The sequence below is a fragment of the Perna viridis genome, chromosome 10, assembly GCF_037379345.1.
Source record: "Perna viridis isolate PV_CMFRI_1.1 ecotype Kerala chromosome 10, ASM3737934v1, whole genome shotgun sequence".
In the NCBI taxonomy this organism is placed as follows: Eukaryota; Metazoa; Mollusca; class Bivalvia; order Mytilida; family Mytilidae; genus Perna; species Perna viridis.
The window spans coordinates 22,770,405-22,789,942 of record NC_142454.1 but is presented as its reverse complement, the minus strand read 5'-3'; the positions used below and the strand labels follow the sequence as shown (position 1 = coordinate 22,789,942).

The window sequence follows — 19,538 nt, the reverse complement described above, 5'->3', positions numbered from 1 at the left end:
TTTTATACTCTTATGACATCTACTTCCTGTTTGTCAAAAAAGTGGGGGCTCTCACTTTTATTTTTTTTTTTGCATTCTTCAGCATTACGAATCATACTTCAGTTATTCACTCTTTCAAACTAATTAGCCAATAAATAATTTTAAAAGAATTGAAGATTACAAAATAAATGCATGAAATTTATTATTGTAAACATAAGAAACAATTATCTAATTATAAAATACAGTACAAAGCCGTGAGAATAAAAATGTACAAAAACGTTCTATTCCTTAAATGTTACATTTGTCAGCATTAATTTACAAATACAACTTCAGATTGTAGTGAAAAAAAAAAGAGTACTATTTGGCACAAAACAGACTAAGGGCCTATGAAAAAAGAACAAAACTATGTCTACCTTGGCAAAGTTCAAGTTTCGTTAGAAACAAGGAAATATGAAACAACTTTTGATATATGACTGAAGAAATATTCATGTAGGATAGTTAAAATAATGCTCTTATTTTATTATAAACTGAAACAGGTCTGTAAAGAGCCCATTAAGGTAGTCTTGAGCATATTCTGAGAAAGACCTGTTCACACTACCTGTTAATTTATGACAAGCATCATTTTTTGGCCCAATTTTATTAACATCTGTAGAATCCTGAATTTCATATTTACATAGGAACAATATAGAGTGTAATTTGCAGTAAAAATGGGTGAAAAAGTCAAAGATCTGGTAAGAGTAAACACCTCTGTGACAATAAACTGTGAAAGAACTTGTGGATACCAATTTCCATGGTTTAGGGGAAAATGTCAGTTGGTAGAGTTTTGAGTGGATTTGACAACTCCATCTTACAAATGAATGAGACATTTCCTTTCCATTAGGAACCCCACAAACAATAATACATGTACTTTCACAGTACCCAGTAAGTAATTATAGAGAATAAGATATCAATATAAGCACCATTCATATCGTGAAGGCTTTATCATACAAAATTAACGTAATACTTCCTGAATTGGTAGTATGAAACTGTCAAAAATTTCCTTCAAAAAGATTTTTCTAAGGCAAACAATGGTTGTTAGAAGCCCTCTATCTCGAAAACTCTGAAAGGCATCAAAACAATGAAAATTAAAAGAGAGATTCTATTTATAAAGACAGACAAAAAACAAAAATCATTAACATCCCTGAACATGTATGGATGAACAGACAGACAGCAGTATACATTTAAATGGCTGTCAAAATGTCAGGCTATAAAAATGCTTTTCAACAATGATACAGTGTACAAATGTGTTGCCAGAAATACAATCATTATGCAAACAATACTATAGACGAGAACACAGTCATAAAGAAATCTGAAAATTGCACTTAAAATAATAATAATATTCAAGACCAAGCAAAAAAAAAGTATGAGACAGGAGGTATATAATTGGCTGAAGGCAAGGTGGGCAAACCATACTGACTAGTATAAAAACAAGAAGTTGCATGCATTGTCGTGCTATGCATACTCCCACTGGTACAGAAAGTCGATAGTGGATAGCAACAAAAATTGCTTAAAACATATTCCATCTTTAAAGTCACATGCCAAATTTGAAATCAATCCATTTCCATTAGGAGCCAATATTTTTGTGAAGAAAATTTTCTCTTTCATCCCATATAGTGAATAATTGCAAAGTACCATGGAATCATAAAGCAACCTAAATTGCTTTCAACAGATGCAGTTCTACATTGAAACCTGTCTTAACAGAATCTCTTTCGGACTTTGTTCGGTTTAGAAAAGAGTTTGGTTTATCAAAGTTGAAAATACATTAAATTGATACAAAGAAACTTCAATAAGAGTCTGGTTTAGACAGGTTTTGGATTATTCTGGGTTCGGTTTAGACAGGTTTAACATATATGAAGCCACTCAACAAATTTGAAATCAACCCATCTACTGGTAGCTGAGATATTGGCAACGGAAATTGTGACGGACAGACAAAGAGATTCCAATATATCACCTACTTACTGAGTGGGGGTATAATAAAATTTGTGGGCTAGTTCAACAACACTTATTCAAATCATAGGTAATAGCTAGTTTTCAAGAAAAGTTCAAAACCATAAAAAATTGTAGATAAGTTGAAAAAAAAGTTTTCTTGTATGAACTTAGATCAAAATAATGTCAAGTCACATTTCTAACTTGATTTTATGTTCTTAACGTCAATACAAGATTGATTGTTGTAAATATGAAAAAAATCAAGATCATTACATGTTCATTGTTATAACAAAAAAAAATAACAATATTCTACACAATTCCATTTTATGGCTATTTCAAGAAAACATTCAGCAAAACTAATAATGTAGTCTTAGAAAGGTAAATGGCAATAGGAATTTGTTAAAAGATACTTCTCCTCCAACATGTATGAAATAAAGTCTTTTAGGCATGTTAGGCATGTTATTGTTAAATTTTTCTTAAATAATTTGCCACCTGTAACACTTCTTCAATACTAATAGAAAAAAAATAATGCATCATGGGAACCAATCAGTTACTAATAATATTACTAATACTATATTAATAACTAATAACATTAATTTAGATTTTGCCTATTAGGGACAGAACTATTTGTACTCAAAGATTTTATTGATGATGCATTGCCATATTTTAAACCGTCTATACATGAAGGATGTTGCTAATGCTTTGTCCTTTTAAACTTAAGATGGCCAAATGGACTTTCTAAATTTTATTTCATTAAAACCATTTTTGAAATGTTTTCCACAAAAATGTATTCATACAATATATGGAAAACTAACAATCCAAGCGCGGATCCAAGGACTGGCCTAGCGGGCGTACGCCCCCCTAAATTGATAAGAAAAAAAATTTCACAAGTTTCACCCAAATAATATATTTTGCCTTGCTTTGGACGGCATTTAATTCAATTAACACCCCCTAAACTCAAATCCTGGATCCGCCCCTGCAATCTGTATTTTTTCTTAACAACTAATATTTTGGACCCAAATAAAGCTAACAAAAATTATTAAACGAACACAATAAATTAATAAAACTGAAAAAAAAATGAACACTTTACTCCATCAAGTGCAGCAATAAATAACAATGAAATATAAAATCGTCTATCACAGATAATTGCAGCTGACTGGTGGGGCTTTATCCATTCTTCAAATACTCAGATTTCCAGGTTTTAGCATTCTCAAAGCCGTTTTGTCCAAGTTTATAGTCAAGCAATGCCTGCTCAATCTCTTCTTCTGTATTCATTACAAATGGTCCTGTGAAATAAAAAATACATGTTTTATCACAGAAATATCAGACAAAGATATGATTTTTTGCAATTGTGCAGTGTTTAGCTTATATTCCATTGCAAAAATTAAGATGCTAGTACATTGGGAAAACAAATTCATTTACAGTAACTGCTACAGACAGACTGACAAGTATGTGAATTGGCTCAGACCTTTTCTAAGCTCCTCCATCAAATCACTGCACGTGACCAATAACATTTTTTTAACACTTCTTATTCCAAAACTGACTAAAATACAGTATGCTGATACACCCACTTTTTTTAGGGAACAATCAGAAATATTAGTTCTAGGTGACAGAAAGTCTTTTTTTTTAAATTGAATAAACCCAGTTGTGATGACAACAGACAGTCATAAAGTACTATGAACAAAACTATAAAAACGGAGCTTCTTCAACCTTGAATTTTGTTTAGGTAAGGTAGATAAGTAGGTAAGGGAGCAAGGGTCCAGAAAAGGTCAAAAGCCGGTCATTGACCAACAAATTTTGCAAATGGCACACGACCATTTTCCAATGTCAGACATAAAAAATTGTCAACCTTCATAAACTACAGTCTGCTTGGTTTTATAAGTGTATAAACATCCTGTCTACCTGTCCAATTGTTTATTGGAAATTAATTGACAGGTACGTGTCAATTTTAGCCGATGTGCAGCCACCTGTGATTGTGATTTACCTGTAACTGATTAGTTGATTGCATAATTAAATTAACGATACATGTGCAGCACCATTGCGTAAATTAATTACAGTGACTCAGAGAATTTTTATACATTAATTACTGGATTTAATCAAGAAAAAAGATTGATAAATCCAACATTTTCCCACAGAACTATCAGTGGAAACAAAAGTACATGGTGCTGAAACTACAAATCAGTCGTAGTTTGTAATTATTAAATTATCGATTGAATCTTTTTAACACAGTTTAAGTCAACAACTCATTTAAATCAATATACAAAATATATTCGCAATTTTCTTTTATAAATAATCAACATTTTTTCACCACTCAGAAGTTTTGGGCTGTTGGTGTTGGCCAATGTGATGAAAAAGTCAGAGAGATAACGAGATTACATGTTAGAATACCCATGTGTGGTTGAAACTGTTATATTTACAAAGCTTCAAAATCAACAGGAAGTTGCATGCATTGTAGTGCTAGACATACCACCACTCGTACAGGAAGTTGATATTTGAAAAAAAACAAATATCACTTATAATGTATGTCTCATCTATATGAAGCCACACACCAAATTTGAAATCAATCCAGCCATTGGGATTGGAGAAAATTGCAACGAAATGTGGATGGATGGGTGGAATGACAGGATGATTCCAATATGCCACCAAGTTGTGGGGGTATAAAATGTACAAAAAACACGACAAATAGTTAGATATTGTCTAGGCTCTCTGCTTTGTCATAATTTATTTCAAAAGGACTACCCATAATTAGACCCCAGATACCTACCATACTGAGCGATTGGTTCATTTATAGGCAAGCCTCCTATCAATACAAAATGGCAGGTATCCGATTCCTGTAAACAAAAAATTAGGATAATTGAGTAAATGCAATCAAAGTTTACACCAAAATAAGATGTTCTGTACATACCTGTGTATGCTTCTTAATTATATAGATAGCAATGATTTACTGAATGTTCCCAGTGTAAAATTTTTTCTTCGATATTTCATATCGAAATAAATTTGATAATTTCACTCTCTGACTTTCTCCCACCAAAACGTCACAAAATATAACACTAATATTAATCCACCGTTCACAAACTTTAAAATTCATGTTGAAAATAGCAATGAATGATGAAGAAATCTATACAATAAATAAATAAATAATTAATTAATTAGTTATTGTGAATAACCAAAATATGATCATTTGTGGCAAGATTGCAATAAGATTAAACTTATGCCTAGAACAAGTTCTGCACACTCGTTAAATCAGCGTGTTCTTTGACACTCATGATCATATTTTGTTTATTCCAACTAATTATCCTATTATGATATTTTGTATTAAGAAAATAATCCAAAAAACTCAGAACTTAGTGATTTTTTACAAAGACACTTTGGCGAGACTGACTATACGTAGAGCGTAATTAGCAGTAAGGGAGTAACAATTCTACTCTGCCACAATCAGAGATCACGATTCTTGGCTGATGATCCAATTTGTATTACAATTTTTTCAGATATGTCTTGTTTCTGTTACTTCATTTACATTTCAACACATTATGAACAAAATGACACATAGTCATACCTGTAAGTATTGACTAGCCTTGTGATTGAGAAACAATATTTTAGAGGTCATTACTTCTATTTTGACTACTGGTAAAGCTAAATGAGGAATCAAATCAGAATCGTAAAAACAGAACCAATATTCATTTCAGGACCGTAACTAAAAAGATTGTGGTGTACCAATGAACAGGTGGATTCTTACCCTCTTAATTGGCAGTAAAAATTCATAGAAATATGGAGAACCTGTAAAGGTAAACTTGTCTGGCATTAAGGATTCTCTTGTACTGTCTACACTGAAATTTCCACAATCTGATATCAAACAATAAATGCACTATAAAATGACTTACTGGGTTAAATATATGTATAGTTTCCCCATCCTCACTGAGAACCAAGGTGTCATGTGGCTTGCCTACTGTTGGTTTGTCTGTACAGCCTAAAAAATATCATATATATACAACAATGTAATTAATATTTTGCCTCTATTAAAAAATCTGAATCACATTAAAAGTATTTAAACATCAATTTTTTTTATTCCAAAATGTTTTGTTTTCATCTGTCAATAATTGCGGACACAACAGCGAAAGTCAAAATGCATAATCTCACTAGTCATAACATCTCTTTAGTGTATTGTATATTGTTGATCATTTCTGACATAGCAGCAACAACACTGAATGCACATGTATCTCAAGGCAAAACTGTAACTATTCATTTACATGTATCCTTTGAATGTCAGTAGTGAATCCAATCTAAATCAGAATAAATTAGGCAAGAGCTCTATAACCTTAGAACAACTTTTGAATAAAAAAGTGAACAAATTTCAAAGTTGATATTTTGTGAGGCCATAGGCATACTATGTTAATGAATGTTTTTGGCTAATTATAAGGGCACACTCATCCATAAAAAAAATTAAATCATTACAAAACTTGTCACACACCAAACATCAATAAAAAAATACAGCTGCACTTGTACATAAGACATACATCAGTGTTCTAGGATTCCACTTTCCAGTCACCAGAAGCAAGCGTAATTTTGGTATAAGAAAGTTGATAATTATGTCCCATTTTCTCTTGGTCAAGTAGAAAGCCCGAACTTTAAAAGGATTTGTTAAGTTTGGAAAGAAGCCTTCAAGTTAATCTTCATTTAGAGTTTTCCTGTGAAAAACTGAAATTTGGTAAATTTATGCACTCATTTTCCCCATGAACAAGCCTTACTCTATCCATTTAAAAAAAACATATAATAGTCAAACATGTTTTAGCAACTACCTATATAGAGCACTAACATGTCTTAAGAGACCATGCTTCAAAATGTAGTGCATTCTATGTTGAATGAACCTGTATAAAGACCACCTGTATTACATGACTATTATTTTACTCTTCCATAAAAGGTCACGTAAGACAGGTTTGATTGTAGTTCTAAAAATAACCAAATTTCCCTAAGAGCATTTTATGATTATCATATTGACTGTGAACAGACTGACAGACTAGATAGAGGAATAGTTTTATACAATATTACCTCCATCAACAGAATGAGACAAAAATTTCCAAAATGCCTTTAACCCCATTTTATTTATTTTCTTTACCAATTTGAGCAGGTCTTGCAAGTACATACAAAAATTGTCCCCATTGCCTTCAAAACCTTATCATATATATTTTTCCTTACCAAATTGAGCAGATCCTGAGAGTACATATATAAAGCTATTCCATCCAGCAGGTATGAGTTGATCTATACTTGACCCCTTCTCCATTTTAAAGTCTAAATACATGGTCGGAGTTCTGGTATACATAGGGGACTGAAATAAAAATCAGACAAGGAATATCAGTTTTGGTACTATCCTGATAAGGTTCCTTTTCTCTTGTTATTCAATGGTCATCTTTAATGAAAACCATATAAAAAATGGCCAATGGTGTTACTTGTAAAAGTCAACAGTATTGCCATTTTTTCTAAATGCACTAAAAACTCCTGTTTTTAATACCAAAGGCAAAAAAAAACAAAAACAAAGTAATGCAATAAAGTTACACATATATCTTACTTTGGCACCAAAGGCTTCTCCAGCAATGACCTTGACGGTGACCCCATCTTTATTTGACCTTGGTATGTCCTTATCCAATAACTCCTGGTAAGCTGGTTCTATCATCTTGTCTTTTTTAGCCAAATTTACCCATAACTGAAGACCATGAGCTTCTTCAGAACCCTGGGGCATCTCACAATGTACAATTCCTCTACCAGCAGTCATCCACTGAAACAAATATTCAATAGGCCATTTCAAATTAAGTAGCAGTCTTTTTAAGAATCATGCAAATTCTGTAAAATGTGATACACTTTTAAAAAGGCTACATATTTTTATTTTTGTTATTATGTTGCTTTATAGGTCTATATGATGAAATGTATTATTATTCATTTCAATCTGTCTGCTCTTAGGAGATAATCCACAAGGAACCAATAGTTTCTATTGTATTTTAGTGTCATATACATAGTTATCTCCCTTATTTTTTAATTCTACAGTGCATTCTATATAATTTTTATCTCCTAAGAACACATATGAAAAACCAAATGTTAATTTCTGTTTACTATGGCAATTTAAACACAATATCAAGAATAAAATTTATGTAGGCTGTTTACCCATGAGTCACATTTTGCATGATTCTTTACTGTAGTACTACTTAATAATTTATAGGTTCCCTGGTCATTTCATTTTTTATGTAAATAATCAAGGAAACAAAGGATTCCTATTTATGGTTGCTATTTTTACAGTTTTGGCAGGCTTTATTTAGCAATTTACATGTATAGATCAAGAGTATGGAAACAGTAAAAAAGCCGGTCATTGACCGACAAATTTTGCAAATGACCGACGACCATTTTCCAATATTAGACATAAAAAATTGTCAACCCTTATAAATTACAGTCCTAATCGTTTATTATTGTATAAACATCCCATCTACTAGTCTCCTAATCGTTTATTGGAAATGAATTGACAGGTGTGTGTCAATTTTAGCCGATGTGCAGCCACCTGTGACTGTGATTTACCTGAAACGGATTAGTTGATTGCATAATTGAATTAACGGTACACGTGCAGGACCATTGCATATACAAATTACTTGAAGTGACTCGGAGAATTTTCATACATTTATTAGTTGATTAATAAAGAAAAAAGATTGACAAGTCCATCATTTACCAGCCGATCTTTCAGAGGTAACCAAAGCGCATGAAACTGAAACTACAAATCAGTTGTAGTTTGTAATTATTAATTTATCGATTGAAGTGTTTTAACACTGAAGTCAACAGACCATTTAAATCGATATACTATATGAGTTTGTGATTTTCTTTTATAAATAATCAACATTTTCTTTCATCACTTGGAACTTTTCGACTGTTTGCCTATGTGATGAAAAGGTCTGAGAGATATGTTTTGTTTACATGTTAGAACTTCCACCTGTGGTCGAAACTCCCCTGGTTGAACTCTTTCACTAGTTCTGATATTTTGAAAATGACAGAGTATGTGATGAAATAACACAATTCCCAATATTTATCTTAAAATAACTACATAAAAAGTTTTTTAAGTTTATTTTTCGATCTGAGCATGTAAAAGACTGACACAAATATCTGCTGAAGTTTGATAAAATGTCTGGACCCTTAGTATAGATGAATAATGATGGTGGAGCTAATTACTCCGACCAATTGACATTGTAAAAAAGATTGTGCAATAAGCTGTATTCACTATATGATGGACAGCTTAACTTTTGAAAAATTCAAATTTTTTTTTAAAGCTTTTTAGAAAAGCTATGCATGTGGTTAATGTGCTTTTTTATTCCAGTGTTACCAGAAGTATTTGTGGTACAAAACATTTTCAGCATTTCTTAAATCAAATAAAAAATTTGTCTGAAAAAACTGAAAAAAAAAGGAAATATTTATTTTAGGTCTCAAAAATGTATTTATAAGACAATTTTATGACTAGTCACCAAAATGTTACCATACATAATCCATTTGAAACTTCACTTCAATTGTGAAATAACTAACATATACCTGAACATCACCACTGTTAAGGGCACCTTTATGGCCACAGAAATCTTCATGTTGTCCTGTACCCTTCAGTACATAAGAAACCTGAAATGAAAAACAAATGTCATAATAAGCAGAGTTATTACATCTGTACCCTTCAGTACATAAGAAACCTGAAATTTAAGAAAAAAAATGTCATAACAAGCCGAGCTATTACATGCATTACTGCCTTTCAGTATAATGCAAAACTGCCTATTTTTATCTCTGGTAAATGCAGTTTTGCTTTATAAATATTCAAAGGAGAAATATACTGCATTTTGGTGTGTATAATGTGAACATTTTTACATAGAAACCATTTCAAAAGCATGGGGCGCATATAATGCATCAATATATAAGAACTGGTCACGAAATAAAAGATTTTTGTAAGTGAAAAGATATTGTGTAATGAAAACAAAAAACAAAAAAAACTAGACAGCCTGTTTATTACAAAAGCCCCCGCCTCATTTGTTAGTAGTGATTTTTTTTTAGTAAATCAAAAGTGTCTGTAAGACACTAATGATGCCCCCGCTCACTAGATTTGCCAAATTAGTAACATGTTTATTTTTATATGAAGACATGGTTTGCAGATTCAGAAATCCTTCCAAGGCTTGTGTTACTCATGGTCTGGGGATCAATTTGGGGATCAGAAATTCCTAAATATATGCATATCTACATATTGTATCCTGGCCACATAATGTCATGAAATTCTGTTTGGTAGTGTTAAATGTTAATACTCCCAATAACAAATCCCTAACTTTGTTGCTTGGGATATATTTCTGACAAAAATAACACAGTCTAACTATCACCCAGTTCCGTAATATTTCATGAAAATCAAGATCCTATGACCTTGCACACCATCATTATGTGTAGAAACATCATGCCAAAAATATTTTAAATGTAATTCAAAAACTACAGAAAGAGATAGCCATACAAGCAATATAGCCTTATTTTTTGACGAAAATAAATAAGTTTAACTTTAACCACTTTCTGTAATATTTCACGAAAATCAAAATCCTTTGACCCTGCACACCTTCATCATGTACAGAAATATCCTGTACCATGGACAAAGGTTATAAGATTACATGATGTAAAATAAAACTAAAATCATACATTTTCATTTCATTTTATTTAAAACTGTTTTTCCTAATATGTAAACTGAATTTCAATCAATACTACCAATTTCTGAAGTAGAAACTGTAATCGATAGTTAAACAGTATCCAACCTCACACACATTTAGAAATTTTGTTCATTTCCATTTTTTTCCCAAGTTTTTAAATCAGTCCAAAAGTCAATTTGCAATCACATTCAAAACTATTACAACTAAGTAAATCATACACTGCAATTTTACTCAAAGAAAAATAATTTCCTTGATCAAAATAAAATTTTCAAAACAAGACACTTTTTACAAATTTGAATTTGCCGTCAATTTTACTAGGTTAAAATCACTGCTTTTCACTTCCTGTTTATTAATAAAAAAATGATATAATGAAGATTTTGACTTATAATTGTAATAAATGAAACATGCTTAGCACATTTAATGCTTCTTGACACATTACTGCAAAAACTTCATTCCCTAAATGCGCATTTATTAATAAACATCTTTCAAGGCCAATAAGGAGTCCCTCAAATTTTTAGTTCATTAGAAGACTAGATCTTAATTTTATTTTCAGAAATAATATAATATCATAGAGTTGAGTAATTGCCAGAAACATATTTACAAGTTATAAAAGATGTAATGAATGATATACAAGAGGCTCCAAGGACCCTGAATCGCTCACCTGGTTGAATTTTGCCTTACGAGGGCAATAAATTAAACAAGTTGTCCAACAATTTTGACTAACAAAAACTTTGATAGGATTTATCATAAGGATCATTTCAGTAAATGAAAGTCTAAATCTATCATAGTTTTCAAGACATTGACTGAAAACTGTAAAAAAAAACCTGTCATTTTCCCCTGTCAAGGACAATAACTCTTAATAGAAGGCATCTGACAAATTTAATGCCTGAAGACTTTTGTAGTCCTAGAAATAAGGATCATTTCAGCTATTGGAAGAATTTGGCTAAACCTAGCTGTCTTGGAGATATATGCGAAAAAATACTGTCTGACCCCTATGTTTTATTTTTAGTGACAGTGGCCATGTTTTTCGACGGATCATAAAACCCCACTTCAATTTTAAGGAACACTTATACCAAGTTTTGTTTCAGTTGGTAAAATAGTGTCACAGGAGAAGATTTTTGAAAGAAATAACATTAAAAACAGCAAAAAACTTTGAAAAAAGGGCAATAACTCCAACATGGCTTAATAGATTAAAATGGAAATTTGACCGCAGATAGATCTCATCATGCTGAATACTTTAATTTCTTTCAGAATGGGCTAAACCTAAACGTTATGGAGATATATGTGAAAAACTATTGTCTGACTCCTATGTTCTATTTTTAGTAACGACGGCCATGTTTTTCGACGGATCAAAAATCCCCACATCCATTCTATGCAGGACACCACAAGGAACATTCATACCAATTTTGGTAAGAGCTAAAAACGAATTACAATTGGCCATATTTTTGTGTAGTGTTCAGAAACAGTAGAGAAGTTCCAGGCAAAATTGGCAACATAAAGTATTTTGATCCTAAAGGATAAAAACCCAAAAATGTGGACTTACAGTTTCAAACCCTCTGTGAGGATGGTCAGGGAATCCAGCAGGTGGCTTTACTTTGAACTCATCCAACATCAAAAATGGATCCAGATGCTTCAACTATAAACAATAATGCAAGCATAATAAGGTGATAAAAATTATGTCTGTTTACCGTTACATTCCAAACAAAAATTGAGTTGGCAGTACCAGAGTAAGAAATAGTAGCCTGCCCGCCAGCCCAAGACTGGCTATTTTTTGAAAAAAAATTATATAGCCATATAGTAAATATATTGAAAAATTCTATTCAGGACTGGCTAGAATTTGAGTAAGTTTCCTACCCTGGCAGTACACATTTTCACCTAATTTCATAATTTCTGCTGAGATTTCACATTTAATCAAATTAGCCTTGGATTTATATTTTACTGCCTACCTCCCCATAGCACTATACAGCTGTGTTTATTACAAGTCTATAAGGAACCAATGTAATAACAGACTTGCTGTCAACACAAGCCATGCTGACTTCTTGTTCATGACTGGGTTGCTTTGACTAACAAGAAAAAATCTAGTGAACTTAAACACTAGAATGGCTTAGCTGACATATACTTCTGTCTTTTTAAACATAAATTAACAACAGTGATATATGTTATGTATTTTTGAAGTAGTCTGACATAAAGTTATGATACCCCTTTAGTGAATTCTTTCTCATATTGATAATTAATGTAGTGACCTTTACCATACCTGTGTTGATTTTATATGTTATGAAACAGGGTAAAAACTACCAGTACATGTAAGGCCAAGATAAAAAAATTGTTTGTTAAAGCTTAAGGTTACCCTATCTACCCTTTTTTTTCTGCCTACCCTAACACACTTTATTGTTATTATTTTTAATGAATTGCCACTTCACTACCATTTTCAGTTAAGCACTATTTAATTCAAGAAATTATCCCAAAAGTGTCCATGTAAATTAATTGAAAAAAACAAGATTTTACCTTCCTACTTATATTATTATATTATTCTTATATTTAGGGCTGCAATGATAAACCTACCTCATGATACAATACATAAATTGTAATACCATTTGGAATAAAGAATATTCAACAGATTTAAATATACGTACATGTACAATGTATGATGAATTTTCTTAAAGCCAGGTTTCCTTCTTAGCATCTATAACTTTGATCCTAACAAAGATTGTTGAATTTTTCCTCACAAGCCATGTCCTAATTTACTATTTGCATAGTAATTTCATCAATTGTTTGAAAAAAAAAGTTGTATTTTGACCTGTATCATATCATATTGAAACCTCATTCAAATGTATAATTTCTTATCAAGACCAAAAGTATCCTGATACACCAATATTGTGATGAATCGTTTCATCCTAACTTATACTACATCTTACAAAATTTACCCCAGTCGTTTAAATACTGTATCAAATTTACCTTGGGTTTTTATATACTGTGTCTAACAAAATTAACCTCAGGTTTTCTAATACTAAACCCAATAATACTTACCTCAGGTATTCCAATACTGCGTCTGACAACAGCTCCCTCCCCTTCATCATGTTCCACACTAGCTACAGCTTGCACTACAGTCTTTGACGACATATTCACATGTATATTCAATCTTAGTGACTTCAAGTCATACTAAAATCAGCAATAAAAGAAAAGTTAGCAATCAGTATAAATCTATACCATCAGAATGGACAATTCTGATTCTCATGAGAATAAGAGGGTTGGAAGGGAAAATTTGATTTGCACTGCATCATTTACCCAGTAATAAGTGGTATTTTTATCATTTCAAATTTACTAATATACAACTATTTGTCATACTGAATGTGTAAAATACCTACAAAGTATTATTATTCATTAATCAAAGACGATGTTTGTGTTTTTGCTTTCTCATGCAGCAGCCCAGATACTTTCAGTTTCAGCGAGGTCAAGGACATACGGAATCGGAAGTTCTTATCTTCTTGGACAAGTCGTCACATTGAAAAACCGTCCCAATTTAGGTTATTATGACAATTTTATTTCTTATTATAGTATTTCTTATGCAAAAAAGAGAAAAAAAATAAAGAAATTAAAACAAAACAAAAAGAAACAAAAAACATAAGAAACAAACGAAAAAATCAATACCATTTTAAAGCTATATATATAGAAGGGTGTGAAAAATTCCCAACGATGGTAGAACTGTCAAATTTGCGATGCAAATTTTTGGTCGTTCCCTCCGCGGGACTCGAACTCGTACCGCTGTGACATCTATGGCAACACCGCCTGCACTAAATCCAACGCCCTAGACCACTCGGCCAGCTACGCTATATGTCCCGTACTACCATACATCGTGTACTAAGTTACAGCCCTAGATTAATCCTACGAGGAGGTATGACCCGGACAGCGAAAGCTATATTTTTATACAGCCTAGCTGGCCGAGTGGTCTACAGCGGTACGAGTTCGAGTCCCGCGGAGGAAACGACCAAAAATTTGCATCGCAAATTTGACAGTTGTAACATCGTTGGGAATTTTTCAGACCCTTCTTTACGTTTACGTTATCTTCCCTGTATCCGATGGACCAGTGTAGCGAATAGAGTCGTCACATTCTGAGATATATATAAGGAGTGTTCTCTTGATTATGATACACTAGAACATATAATAGCAATATTTGTCATGCATTTATTTTACAAATTACAGATGAAATGACAATGATGTTTTTGACTATCCATATAATTTGTAATGCACACTTATTAACTTATCATATAATCATGTTTGTTTTTCCCTGTCTATTTGCAAGCTGGAAAATGGTACCTATTCCAGCGGCATGTCCTATCACCTTACATACAGGAACCTCCTCCCCGAGCCTATACCTACTTCAACAAACGAAATACAGAAATTAAAAAAAAGAAACGATAGATGAATGAATGAAACCCATGCTTACGAATATGAAAGTACAAGTATATGTAATATCATACCATAGATCTGTAATTTAAATACAGTTTTATGGTCATACATCACGGATCCAGGGGGGCAGATCTAGAACTAGAATTAAACGCTGAGCATATGGAGTCAAGAGATAGGGTATAGATGGGCACATTTTAGCCTAGAACTACATTACTTTTTTTTCAGTTTCTGGATCGGACTCTCCTTTTTAATCAATTTCTGTATCCACCCCTCAATTCAATTACCATCACTGGACAAGCAATACCAAACTATTTCTCGTAGTTGCTATAAAGATTATAAGTTATTTCTGTTGTTTTGCCACGCTTTTGAGATTTGAATTCATTTCTTTTAAACTACATGGTTTCCCTTGCCTTTTGTCTTCTCTACGAACTCAAACATGGTCTATTTCGCGGCATATTCATTACAACGTCAAAATTACATTGATTGTGTTAAACGTATTATGACAGATACATCATATATTCAAGGACGAGAACAATTGATCACTTGCACAGACCCCGCACAGACCCCGCTTTATACCTAGTCCGGCAAGTTGTATTTTTTGTGTGCCACTGCCCACTGTGAAACAACTGCCCACAAGTAGCCGGGCATATCATCATTTGCCAACTCTGATTCGAAACTACTAGTCGTCAGCCTATAGGTCTCCGATACATAACATACCGTGTTCTTCCAGGAGAAGCAGTGACCACCCAGACTAACTTTTTATCATTACTGGACGGACTTAAACTTCACTGCTCTGTAGTCCCATGCGGGAGCCTATAAATGTTAAAAAACGATAAAAAAACAATTTTCAGAGAACTATTCAAGGCCTCTCCATGCAGTGGGGAATGCTCCCAGATCTACGCGAGATCTGATCGAGAGTAGGTTGTGACCTGGGCGTCAGCTCAGTCGCTATTAGAACGTATTCTGATCGAGTTGAGTTGAGTTATTAACAACTGTATAATATATTGATGCCTATAAGGGAGACCGTGCGAGTAACTTGCTTTAGTAACCATGTTATAACCAAGATTAAAATACAGTGCTGTGGCTGCACACTATGAAGCATTTCTACTTCTTTAAAAGAACATGGAATGTTTATATATGTAAAGAATAGGGTTCAAATACACAAATCTTTTCGTTATCCAAACACTTTAAGTTGTGCACATTTCATGCCTGTATGCCACAATTATGGTTTCACAATGAAAAAATTACAAGAAGACTAAGTAATAACCTTCTTTATATGGATAATGCGATAGCTTTAACGGATAAGGCCGTACTGCCTTAGTGACGCGGTTCAAAATCTGCTGAGTTTTGATATTAGCCAGATTACATTGTTCACAAAACAAAAAATCACGACTAAGAATCAAAGTGTCAACAATTGGATATGTTTATCGGCTTTCAAATATTGAAACACATACAATTAATAATATCTTTTACGTATGTGTGTTCATGATCCTAATAGTCTATTTATTCGAGTTTTTAAATCTACATTTAAATACCTTCATCGCGTTTGAGCTTGTTGATTAAATATTGATGGGATTTAGGTCAATATTATAAATATTTGAACAATCTGGCTGATTTGATATTGCATGGAAAGCATTTTCTTTCTCTTAAACGACCCATTGCATCTTTAGATCTGCAATCAAGAAGCCATACAGTCATGTCGGTGCTGTTTTGGAAGTAATCTTTTAACATCCCGTGTTGGCCTCCTCTGGTGTTACTCCTTCATTCTTTACGTACCAATATACCTTGACATTGAATATATTTTAAATGATCGTGATCGATAGTCCTGAAGTGTATATTGACAAAGAAACTATTTTAGATACACGAGGTTTCATTCAGATACTCTGGTGGTGTTTCGTTAGGAGATTAGGGTTAATTCACTCAGACCGGGTGGCGATCAACAGAGAGTACTTAACGCCTGATACCAGAAATGTCTTCTGTCGATCCTCTACAGTGTTTATTGTGTAAGAAAAGACATAAAGACCCTCGGATATTGGACTGCTTTCATTCATTTTGCCGAGAATGTCTGGATAAACTCGTGAACAAACTTGAAGCCAAAGTGTCGTTCGCGTGTCCGATGTGCAAGATTGAAATAACCCTTCCAAAATCTGGAGTAAAAGGGATAAAAGTAAATTACTACATTCGAGCTATTCAGGCCAGTGCTGCATTTTCAACTACTTCTACTTGTGGTTTGTGTAAAGAGAAGGAAACCAAAGAGGCATCAGAGCGATGTCTCGAATGTGAGACTAATTTCTGTGATACATGTAGCGGCCTACATATCAACAATGATGCGAATCGGGAGCACCACGTTATTAAACTTTCAAATCCAGAAGCAAATAGTATTACGCAACTTTCACATAAATCGGTATGCGAAAAACATAAACTGGAAAATAACTTCTATTGCATGCTGTGTGAAATTCCAGTGTGTAAGGAATGTGTTGAGAAGGTTTCAGATCATAAGGGACATAAATATAAAGGTATTCACGAGGGAGCAAAAGAAAGGCGCGAAAAGGTAAAACCGATGATAAAAAGCATACACGAATATTTACCATGTCTGCAAGATTACGTGAATGATATGCTGGACAGTAAGAAAACACTCGAAACTTATTCTCAAGATGCTACAAAGGACATTCGAAATCGTTGTCAGTTCTTGAAAGATCAGATTGACAAAATAGGAGAGACTTTAGTAGAAGAGGTGAGCAAACGCAAGAAAGAAGAGGACGAGCGGATCGACAAACATTTGGAAGTAACATCGCATACAATAAATTCTATCTCGTCCATCAACAATTCCGTTGAAGAGATTCTCAATCTTGGAAATGATGCCGAAGTAGTCATGACGTGTCACAAAATTCAGAACCGTTTTAAACACGTGGACAAGGAAATTCCCAAGTCTGGGTTAAAATCCTGTAAAAATACAACTTTCCACATTGGAACAGATAATGCTGCATGCTTGGAAGACATGGTCGGGTACTGCGAAGACACAGACATCAAAATGCCTTTCCTTCCATTGCCATGGGGGTTAAGAATGGCTCTTCAATTTGATGTTCAACTATTGCACAGCTTCCGTGTGGCTGATATTAATGACACTATTCACGCGATTGCACCAATCTCTGATAAGGAGGCGTGGGTATGTTGTGGCTGGGGAATGAACCAGATGCACCTTTTTACCAATAAGGGCGAAAAATTACGTTCGCAGCAATTAGATATCCAGATTGATGATATTCACGCTCGCCCAAACGGCGAAGTTTATGTTACCAGTTATGATGGAAAGAAGATTGTTAAGCTTGATCAGGATCTAAATCCAAAAGATTTTTTAAACTTGAACTATTTTCCTGGGGGTATTACTTTCACAAAGAAAAAAGAGCTGCTAGTATGCGCTGTTGATAGTTACGTTACCACGCGTTCTGCAGCATCAAGACGAATGATAATCAGATTCAATGAACGAGGTCAAATGTTAGACCAAATAGAGGAATATGGCTGTCAAGAGATATTTTGTGCCCCTTACAGACTTCACGAAAACATGCTCGGTGATATTGTTGTATCTGACCGCGAAGAGAACAATGTTCATATCACAACCATGGCCATTGATGGCCTTGTGAAACATTACTATAAAGGACCTTCGGATGTAGGACTTAAGAAACCATTCAATCCTTTCGGTGTAGTTGCAGATAAGACTGGAAATGTTCTTGTAGCCGATTGGAGTAACCATGCGGTACATTTATTAGACCTAAGCGGACAATTTGTCGGATTTCTTCTTTCGGAGAAGGACGGTATACGCGGTCCGAATGCTATGGCGCTGGACTGTGAAGGACATCTTTGGGTTGGTGACACGAAGTCTACTGTTTGGATTTATAAATATTCAAGGAAAGGAGAAAATGGACCATCATCCAGTTCTTAGCATATGACATAACCGAAGAATTTTGGGAAACTTTTATCTAGTCCAATTCTGTTGTATTCATTCATTTAATATAAAGTAATACATGTATGCAGTAAAAAGAGTCATGTTATTTTTTACACACTGTGTTGTTAATAACCTTTGACCCTATTGTATTGAAAACAGTAAAAATAACGATACACATTATAGTCCGGTTTGAATCCCAATAGCAATATAGTGTTGTAAGAATAGTCTTTGTAAGAATCATGCAAAATCTGTAAAATGTGATATACCTCTAAAAAGGCTACATATTTTTTATTTTTGATATAAGTTGACTTATAAGTCTATATTATGAAATGTGTAAATATTTATTTGAATCTACCTGCTCTTAAGAGATAATCAACATTGAAAATCTAATAGGTTCTATTGTATTTGAGTGTCATTTACAGAGTTATCTCCCTTTTATTTTGAAATATACAGTGCATTCTATATAATTTCTATCGTCTATGAACGTGGGTTATATGAAAAACCACATATTACATTCTGTTTACTATGACATGTTAAAGAAAATATCAAAAATAAAAATG

At 33.2% G+C, this 19,538-nt stretch overlaps 2 protein-coding genes across 2 annotated transcripts; one reads left to right on the top strand and one right to left on the bottom strand.

Moving 5' to 3' along the window:
• Positions 1-164: 164 nt before the first annotated feature.
• LOC148605000 (pirin-like) lies at positions 165-14,090 on the bottom strand. The gene is made up of 9 exons (XM_088550892.1): positions 13,997-14,090; positions 13,659-13,790; positions 12,175-12,267; positions 9,499-9,579; positions 7,508-7,714; positions 7,138-7,267; positions 5,826-5,911; positions 4,709-4,775; positions 165-3,230 (listed from the first exon to the last, which is right to left on the bottom strand). The coding sequence occupies exons 2-9, from the start codon at positions 13,749-13,751 to the stop codon at positions 3,112-3,114; spliced, it is 876 nt and encodes a 291-aa protein (XP_088407018.1). The 5' UTR covers positions 13,752-13,790; positions 13,997-14,090; the 3' UTR covers positions 165-3,111.
• Positions 14,091-16,743: 2,653 nt separating this feature from the next.
• On the top strand, positions 16,744-19,075 carry LOC148604999 (uncharacterized). The gene has a single exon (XM_088549792.1). The coding sequence runs from the start codon at positions 17,008-17,010 to the stop codon at positions 18,973-18,975; it is 1,968 nt and encodes a 655-aa protein (XP_088405918.1). The 5' UTR covers positions 16,744-17,007; the 3' UTR covers positions 18,976-19,075.
• The last annotated feature ends 463 nt before the right edge of the window (positions 19,076-19,538 follow it).

Bases quoted from the DNA above. Each gene is read 5' to 3' on its own strand.
- LOC148604999 (XM_088549792.1), top strand. From the start codon at position 17,008: ATGTCTTCTGTCGATCCTCTACAGTGTTTATTGTGTAAGAAAAGACAT.
- LOC148605000 (XM_088550892.1), bottom strand. From the start codon at position 13,751: ATGTCGTCAAAGACTGTAGTGCAAGCTGTAGCTAGTGTGGAACATGAT. The intron at 12,268-13,658 runs GTAAGTATTATT...TATTGTTTATAG, and splicing joins GCAGTATTGGAATACCTGAG to TTGAAGCATCTGGATCCATT. The intron at 7,268-7,507 runs GTAAGATATATG...TTTTTATTTCAG, and splicing joins GAGAAGCCTTTGGTGCCAAA to TCCCCTATGTATACCAGAAC.